Source organism: Hippopotamus amphibius, chromosome 7, assembly GCF_030028045.1.
Source record: "Hippopotamus amphibius kiboko isolate mHipAmp2 chromosome 7, mHipAmp2.hap2, whole genome shotgun sequence".
NCBI classification, from domain to species: Eukaryota; Metazoa; Chordata; class Mammalia; order Artiodactyla; family Hippopotamidae; genus Hippopotamus; species Hippopotamus amphibius.
Window position 1 is genome coordinate 133838103 of NC_080192.1, and position 9795 is coordinate 133847897.

At 36.2% G+C, this 9795-nt stretch overlaps 1 protein-coding gene across 9 annotated transcripts in view; it reads left to right on the plus strand.

Moving 5' to 3' along the window:
* Positions 1 to 5014, plus strand: part of PUM2 (pumilio RNA binding family member 2) — a 95611-nt gene extending 90597 nt beyond the window's left edge. For all 9 annotated transcript variants that reach the window (XM_057740457.1, XM_057740460.1, XM_057740465.1 and 6 more), the window contains 2 exons: positions 216 to 408; positions 1730 to 5014. In XM_057740457.1, the coding sequence (XP_057596440.1) occupies positions 216 to 408; positions 1730 to 1861 (325 nt within the window). In that variant the 3' untranslated portion in view covers positions 1862 to 5014. The remainder of the gene's footprint in view (positions 1 to 215; positions 409 to 1729) is intronic.
* The last annotated feature ends 4781 nt before the right edge of the window (positions 5015 to 9795 follow it).

A 9795-nucleotide genomic window follows, 5' to 3' on the forward strand; every position in this document is an offset into this window, starting at 1 on the left:
TTAAGAGGCCTGTAATTAAACTTGCAGATGTCCAATATGAGTTCTTCTATGATATTAATTTCTCTTTTAAAAGTAAATGTAAGAGAATTACAAGAGAACCCTATTTTGACTCTTCTGTCTTCTAATGCATTGAGTAAATTCCTTCGAAAGCCATGGAAATTTTTCTATAAAAAAATAACAAAATAATTTTTTGTGTATGTACGTTAATTTTTTAGCAATGTAGTAGAAAAGTGTGTTACTCATGCCTCCCGTGCTGAGAGAGCTTTACTGATTGATGAAGTTTGCTGCCAGAATGATGGTCCTCACAGTGCCTTATACACCATGATGAAGGACCAGTATGCCAACTATGTAGTTCAGAAGATGATTGACATGGCTGAACCTGCTCAGAGAAAGATAATCATGCACAAGGTAATATTCCATTTGTGTGACTTCGGGCTACTCATTTAACTTCCCTAGGCTTTAATTTCCTCAGAAATGTTAAAACTGCAGAAAAAAATTTTAAATCAGTGGAAAACTTTAGGCAGATATGTAGGTGTGGTATGCCCTTTTATTAAATTCTTAAGGTAATCAACTCGATAAAATCAGATTAATTTCTCATCTATTTACCTATCGTTAGCATTGTTTTTCCCTTCACCATCTTATTTTGGTATATTTGATTTGCCATAATACATTGGCTGAACATGGATTTTAAAATCTAAGTAAATTTTCTCACAAACCTAGTAAATTTTCTTAAAGAGAAAATTTACATTGGTTTGATTTTTTAAATTAGTGTTTTCTCTCTTTATCCTCCTAGAATCAAATGATTTTTTTAAGAAATCATTAATTTTCACAGGAAAACTTACTGTTAAAAAGAATACTGGTAGTATTTTTGCCCTATTGATTGTCTGCATTTTTAAAAATTTAATATTTCTGCTTAAAAGTATATACATATAACATTTTTTTCAGTCTTATTTTTAACAGCTACATTATTTAACCAGTATCATATTTAGGGCATTTCAATTATTTTTTAAAAACTGTTCTTAACAGTGTTTTATATGAACATCTTTGCGTAATTGTTTTTGTAAGGTAAATCCCTAGATGTAGAATTGCTAGCACAAAGTATGTGGACATTTTACATTTTAATAGATTCTGCCAGATTGCTCTCCAAAAATCTTGTACAAGTTTGCACATCTGTCTAATATTTGAGAAGAGTGCCTGTTTTATCATTATCTCATCAATACCAGCTATTATTTATAAAATCTTTGCCAGTCTGAATGGAAAGATAATGATATGATTCTTCTTATTTGCATTTTTAAACCTATTAGGGAGATATTGGACATCTTAAATATATTATCAGCTCTCACACATCTGATTGCTTGTTCATGCCTTTTGCTCCACTTTGTATTGACTTTTTGTCCAGTTGCTTAGAGTTATAGAATTCTGCGCTCGTAAACTTTATAAGAATGTAATAGCTCATTTGTGGTGCTTCTCTGTTATGTTTGGAGCCCCTCTACTATTTGCATGTGTAATAGTGTATAGGAATAGTGGTTTGTTTATTCATTGAACAATTTTGAGAGCAGAAGTTTGGAGAGATTGAGTGGAACAAAACTGGTTTTGCAAACAACTTTCTTTGGATTAGAATTTTAAAATTTCAGTTATTCTTCCAAATCACCCAACTTTGGGGGTGCTTTTTTAAGAAATCAGAAACTAAAATAACTTAGATTTCCTAAGTATGTTATTTATTTTTCAGATTCGACCTCACATTACTACTTTGCGCAAATACACATATGGGAAGCATATACTGGCCAAGTTGGAAAAATATTATTTGAAAAATAGCCCAGATCTAGGGCCTATTGGAGGACCACCAAATGGAATGCTGTAAAGAAAAAAGAGAAGATGATGTAACCATGTGAGAGGAACGTTTCCTTTGTGAATTATCAAAACACAACTCAACTATGAATCTTCAAATTTTTTTTAAAGCAAAACTATTTATTGACTTTATTCATCCATTTGTAAATTTTTTAAGGTTCTTGTGTATATTTGGGGGTGGGGGGTGGTGAACTATAAATTATATTCATCCCTGAGTGGAGACCTATCAGATTGGATTGCCGGCAAAGCACAGAATGCCTGTATATGATGTAACTGTATCAAAAAATGCTGTCACATATTTTGTAAATTTTTACCTTGTAAAGTCACAAAAATAGTTTTTAAGGGAGAAAGTACAGTATTCTTTTAATAAACTGGCTTGCAGTCTGGTAGGTCTGCGGACCCCATAGCACAACAGGTTTATAGAGATGTATATAGAAATATAGTCCTTATTTTTTTTTTTTGTCCTTTGTGTGAAGCCTTTTATAACAGAATAACAATCAACTGCATAAATATTATTAATATTTTAAAAAGAAAGTTAAGTTGTATTTTGGTAATTCACAAACTATCATGCAAATAAAAACTCCGCAAGAAAAGAATTAAATGATTTGAAATGAAAAGAACTTAACATTATTTACAGTAGATGTGGTTTTAATACAAATACTGCCCTAAAATGTCTCTGGCAATGTACAGAAGTATTGTATGTACTTACATATGTAATTGTTGTAAGAGATAGAAAAAACAAAATCATGGTGACACTTCCATCCAGTTAAGTACGCTAAACGAAAAGTTAAGTTCCATTTTAACTTTTCAGTTTGGTTTGCGGTGAGAAAGAGTAGAGATTTGTATATTGTTTCACTTATAGAATTACAAGGACATGTTAAGGAAGTGTTGAGCTTTATTTTGCTTTTTCATAGTAGATTCAGAAAGTAGGAAACAGATAGAGGTGAAAAGGGGCCACTGAAAAGTAAAATTTGATAGCTCAACATTTAAGCATGATTACATATTCAGATAGCTTTTTTTGCTTCCTATAAATATATGCATTGTGTGTGTAGTAATAGATGTAAGTTTACACTTTGAAAGCAAATCTTGTTTCAATGTTTATTATAAAAGACTTGCTAATTTAGTAGTGATGCTTTCTTTGGTTGTACAGGTGTACATTTGTAAACCTTAATGCTGTAAATGGAATTTGTTTTATCTCTTTGGGAAACATTTGCATTTTAGTGTACATTTATGTCCCTGCCCTCTGACCTGGCATATAGTGTTGTATAATGTAAATTTATTTCTCCAAATCGAGAGTGATTTTTTAAAAATTTTTTATCTTTATATGGTTTCAGAAGTATGAACCAGCTTTCTTTTTATTATTGTGAAAAACATTTTGTTTTATAACATGGTTGTTGACTCTGTTAATATCGACATGCTAGGATTTGGATCACTTTCAAGAAGTCAGGGTATTGTGCATAATAGAAAGTATTGGACTGAGATATTTGGTTACCATGGAGGCCAATGCTTTTTCCATCTTATTAAATGTGAGGTGACTTTTTTTCTTTGTAAAGAAGAGTACTGTATTTTTGAATAGCCTACTCCCAAGTAATAGCAAATCTGTATGATAACATTTTTTCTCTGGACATAAGACATAACAGTAACATGATGTACATTTACAAGCGGCCTTATGTACATTTCCCAACAATCTTTTTAAGGCAAAATTGTGACCATATGTGTATAATTAAAATCGTTTTTAATCCTTTGCCTATGAAAATATTTTGGAAAAAAAAACTTGCTTTGTATATTCAGTTTCTGAAAGATAAAGAAAGTGCTTTGTATTTTGTTGAAGTCAGTATTTTGTATAAAACTTTTATGTTGACCCACTTATGTTTAGTGCTAAAAACTAATGAACCATGCTATCTCTTTCAATTGAACTTGTAAGGGATTTTTTTATTAGAAGTCTGCAGAAGAAAAGCAATCTTCTGAGCACAATATTGAATATAAAGGTTTTTTCACACAGTTGTTCATATCATGAACCTAAGAATAACGGCATAAAGTTTGGGGTGCCAGGCATACTTTTTCATGTTTGATGTTGAGTTATTCTGGTTTTCTAACCCAACATTCCGTGTTGAGGCCATTAAATTTAAACACTTGTCACTGTCCCTTTTCATAGTCACACTTGTTCATCAGCATGTCCCAGTCACAGTGACAGAGCTTTTTTCCCTCCATAGAGAGCTGCTTTCTGCCACCCTTTCCCACTTTGTTTTGCCAGCCTCAGAATGTCTTGGCCCTGTGTTGAACTTTTGTTCCCAGTATCAGCTCATGGTTTCAGGATGAGCGTTGTCCTTGTTGGAGATTGGTGGAGACGTTCCTGGATTTGCACAGTTGTTGAATTCCTGGTTTTCCTTTATCCTGTATCTTCTGTTCACACAGGCTAATTATTTCTGCAAATTTAGCAAGTCCTAGAGAATATGGCACATTGGGAAACTGAACCATTGTCTGGGGTTCCTGATGTTCCCATTTGTCCCAATGTTGACAACCCAGCCTTCCCAGTATTTTAGGGCTTATTTTAGAAAAAAATATCTGTTAATCTAGAAATTTTGTGGTCTCCCATTTTTGGTGCCCACCTCTCTGATTCCACCTTTTAATGAATGGCATGGAGTTTTGGTATAATCTGAAAGCGACATTTCAGAATAAACTTAATTGGGCAGAACCACTTAGGCTTTACTCTTGGGTGTCTTCTTTTGATATGGATTGTTTTGGACCAGTTTGTCTAAGTCCTGGCTCTTATTGATTCATATGAAATAATGTTATCTTCACTTCTTTGTATATTATGTATAAATTAGACAATGAAAAATGTGTGAATAACACTGTATGAAATAAACCTGGTCTTGTGTTTTTCTCTAGATAAAATACCCCTCTGTACCTCAATTACAATTCACATTGACCATTCAGGTTTACTCTGATTTAAGGAAAACAGAAATATCTTTATCACATGGATGCTAGTCTGGGGCCACTGATTACGCTGATGGTGTTAATCCTATCTTTTAATATTTGTAATCTATCTAATTACATAGCGTGATTACACACCTCATATGACAAAACTTTATTAAGCCTGTTTCCTTATTGATAAAATCATACTTATTCAGAGTTGTTTTTGAGGATTAAATTAAATCACGTATCTTTACCCACAGGTGTTTGTTTCCTTTCCGCATGCACTTCAGGAGACTGTTATCTTAAAAGTACAGTTTGGGTTCAGGCATGGATTTACAGTTAACCTCACTATTTACAAACCTTGTGAACTTGGGTGTGTTATCTCAGCCTCAGTGCCTTCATCTTTATTATGGGATGGAATTATTTTTAAATCCTCAGTGTAAGAATCGAGAATGCATATAAAAAGATACTTAGAACCTAATTCTCAACCTGTACTAATACTGTTTCCATTTTCCTGTCCCTTCTATAGCTACTTTTTTTAAATCTATACAGATAATTAGGTAAAATCCAAAATGATGATCTTCATAAAGCTAGATGGGAAAAGGAATTTTTATTTATACATGTTGTTTATCCTCCATTTTAATTTTATCCTGGTTTGGTTTTATTCCATACTGAAAGCCCTTCTGGAGTTGTTCACCTACCCTACTTAAACAGTGATGATATTAAAGATCCTAAAAAGGAAATAAATGTCACGTCTTCCCACCCTAGCTTATCAACTTCAGAAAAGTAGTTCCTAAAGTGACCTGGGTAGTATTCTACATTATTTGCCCAAATGTCAGTGGTTTCTCTGAAGGGGGTGGGTGAGTAGGGGAAGGCAGAGAAAGTCCTAAGGAGCAGTGTTCACTGTGTGTCTACCTTACCCATCTGACTTGAAGGACTGAATTAACATATCTGATGGGATTTGGATGCTGTGAACATTCAGTAAATTCACCTCTAGACACAGGTGAGAAGGAATAGTGCTCAGTTGGAAGAGGCTGCAGAGCACCTCTAGAAGGCACTGCTGAGGGAGAGGGAGTGAGTGGGGCAAGCCTAGGTTGGGCCCTGAGTCATGTGGTCTGTGTGGTAACCCTTTAGGCCTCTAAGTTACCTATCTGTAAAGTAGGAATGATAATCTCGACTTCCCACAGAATCTCAGATCTGAGAGTACTTTTGATGCTAACAACCTTACAGTTACAGGATAGATCCTGTGGGAAGCTCAAAATTAGGTTGAATACTTGTTGAACTTTATTACCTCCACATCCTGTAGATAATTTCTTGTTTATGTTCCAGTCATAAAACTTTTTCTTTCTGAATACAAGGGTAAGTCAAAAATTATCCACACTCTGGTTATATTAAAACTGTAGATTCTACAGAGTGCAGGTAATTTTTGACTCACCCTCGTATTTTCCAAAACTTAAATAGCTCTGTATTGTATTTGATAGTTTAAGGAAGAAATTGGCTACATTATGATTCAGATTTTCCCAGACATTGGAGTGTAATTGTGCAGTGTTTGGACTCTGGAACTAGACTGCCCAGGTTCCTTTAATTTTACGTTGTTAGGCAAGCAGTTTCATCTTTTAAGCCCGAGTTTCCTCATGTGTAGGCAAGGGGGAAAATACCCACCTCCTAAAATTGTAAGTATGAAATGAGAATATATGTGACATGCAGGGGCAGTGAGTATTTGATGCCTCCTGTTACAGTTAACTGAAAAGGGTTTTTTTTGTTTTTAATTTGACTACATGCAGCCTCAAAACATTTGGCTTGGATCTCATGTTTCTGCAAATGAGCTCTCGATTCAAGTTGCAGATAAACCACTAAGTAGAAGAACTGCTGAAGATACAAGTAAGGAACTTTACAGCATTTTAATTCATTTTCTTGGTACATTTAATCTTTTTTTTCTTGGTACTAACATAGGTAATAGTAGCTTTGTCCTGTTGTGTATGGCTGCCAATACGGAGGCAACACAAGGAAGTCAAAGTCAATGTGATGGAGACCTCTCTCACCCCTGAGGATTGTGGTCTTTGCCATTCCTCACACCCATCCCTTGCATCGTTTTCACTGAGCAGTTCAGGAGCCCTTGATTCTGGGATTATGCTTCAGTAGAAGGAGTGGTCTGCCAATATAGTGATGTTTTGCTGAGTATGTGATTAAAAGAGTCGCTTTAGACCATTTACTGGGTACCTGCTTACTTTGAGAGCTGAGTTATAGTGATAGCCAAGCGAGGAAAAGCTTTCTGAATGGGTCCATCCGACTGATGTGACGTGAAGGAAGCCACAGTAACACTCCTCAGGAATTTCTGCCGATTTGGCTTATTACAGCAAAGAAAGCATTTAACTGAGAAAAATAGGCCTATTGTCCTTCTAAACCAATCCCTCCAACATCTGCCTGCCCAACAAAGTTAAAACGGGAAAAATCTCAAATCAGTAGGTATTTAGAATCAGAAACCCTGAGGGTCTCCCCCAACTCCCCCAACTCTTGATACCAATCACGGAATTCAGCCTTCAGAGTCTGCCCGATAGCTCCTCACGGACGTGGCCATCTGACTTCCTAGGCAAGTCAAGAGCTGCTGGAGAAGTGATTTTCCCACCTCAGCAGACATTTTAGGAGCAGTGCTGGTGCCCCTGCAGTTGAGTAGGAGTTTCCCTTCAGGTTCAAGCCCAGGTCTTTACTGTGTACCCAGAACCTAGGTCATGGCCAGACAGGGCTTATGGAAAGAATGGTGTACAGTGGAGAGGAATACCCCACAAATCATTCCATGATCAAAGAAGATCATGTTGAGAAAGGATTATGTCCCGTTTATTGTTTGGAAAGAATAAGACTGAGGAAAAGTTAGTTTCTATCTCAATAGCTTTAAATCTAGACAAATCAAGATTTCAAAGATAAATACGGGTGAAAAGCACAACATTGGATGCAGTGCCTTGGGCTGGAAAGGAGAAATGAACAGACTTACACTAGGATGAGTAGGAGGACCGGGGATGTAGGATTTGAGGCTGTGGCATCAGCTACCATGTATGTGTTCTTACAGTTGTATTTAATGAGCACCTCAAAGAATAAGGTCCTTGAAGCAATGCTGTGGTTAACAGTAGGGAATGGTCATAAATTCAGAGTGACACGTGCAGTGCTGGAAAAGACCCACTTAAATGATGGGCAGAGCATCAGAAGGAGGGAGGGTGAAGTTCGCTCTGCGAGTTACAGAGTTAAAGAATTCCCATTACAACTGCAAACTCCCATCTCTCGCCTCAGTCTCACTCAAGCCTTTCATGAGAAGAAGCCTTGAAAAGTCAGGGGGTCTCAGCATCTGGTGGGCCATCTTACACCAAAGCTTAGGAGGAAAGCATGTGGATCACCCAGAGGAGAGGAGGAGTGTTTGGGAGCCCTCCCTGCACCTACTTCTTTGAAATTCACTTTAGAAATCATACAGGATACATTCCCTGAATGGAATGCAATAGGATTCACTGAATAGAATTAGAAAAGGCCGAAAGTGTATCTTAGAAATATATCTATTACTAGAAATATATCTTAGGAATCTTTAAGATAACATTCATTCTTAATAACTGCTAGGTAAAAGACCTAATCTAATCTGGGATAAACTATTTGGGCTAACTTCTAAATTAATTACAGTGAGAGTGCTATACGAAACCTGGGGGGATTTGGCACTTCCCTGGTGGCACAGTGGTTAAGACTCCGAGCTCCCCAGTGCAGGGGGCCTGGGTCCAATCCCTGGTCAGGGAACTAGATCCCACACGCGTGCTGCAACTAAGAGCTTGCACGCCACAACTGAGACCCAGCACAGCCAAATAAATAAACACTTAAAAAAATAAAAATCAAAACCTGGGAGATTCGAGCCAAAGGCTATTGAGAAAAATGTTTAGCCAAAAAAATCTGAAGAAAATAATTTAGTAAAATAACAATAATTACCCCAAAAAAGTAGGAGGAATTAAGAAACCCCACAAAAAAGAACAGACTCAATCAGTTAAAAACAATAATGAATTAGACATGTTTTTGGCAAATATGAATTTAAAAAAAAGATGGAAGATACAAACATTAGTAATTGGATATAAAGTTATTTTTTTAATTATAAGAGACCATTTATATTAAAAGTCTCCCTGTAAGTTAAAAATTAAATGAAGTGGATAATTCTCTAGGGCAATATAAAGCTCAAGAATTGATTGAAGAGAAAGACAAATACATGATATCACTTATGTGTGGAATCTAAAAAATAATGCAAATGAATTGAGATACAAAACAGAAACAAACTCACAGGCATAGGAAACAAACTTATGCTTACCAAAAGGGAAAGGGAGTGGGGGAGGGATAAATTAGGAATATGGGATTAACAAAGCACTATGCATAAAACAGATAAGCAATAAGGATTTACTGTATAGCACATGAAATAATATTTTATAATAACCTATAATGGAAAAGAATCTGAAATATATACGTATGTGTGTGTGTGTGTATATATATACACATATATATCTGAATCAGTTTTCTAACACAATCTTGTAAATCAACTCTAACTAGAAAAAAAAATTGATTCAAGAAGAATAGAAAACTGGGACTTCCTTGGTGGTGCAGTGGTTAAGAATCCACCTGCCAGTGCAGGGAACATGGGTTCCATCCCTGGTCCAGGAAGATCCCACTCTGCAGAGCGACTAAGCCCCTGCGCCACAACTACTGAGCCTGCCTGCGCTCTGGAGCCCACAAGCCACAAGTACTGAGCCCATGTGCCACAACCACTGAAGCCTGCCCCCTGCAACTACTGAAGCCCGTGTGCCTAGAGCCTGTGCTCTGCAACAAGGGAAGCCACCATAATGAGAAGCCCAAGTAAGGCAATGAAGAGTGGGCCCCACTCGCCGCAACTAGAGAAAGCCCTCATGCAGCAACAAAGACCAAATGCAGCCAAAAGTAAATAAGTAAATAATAAATCTTAAAAAAAAAAAAGAATTAACTTGAATAGACAAATAATCATAAAAGAAATTAAGAGGGTAG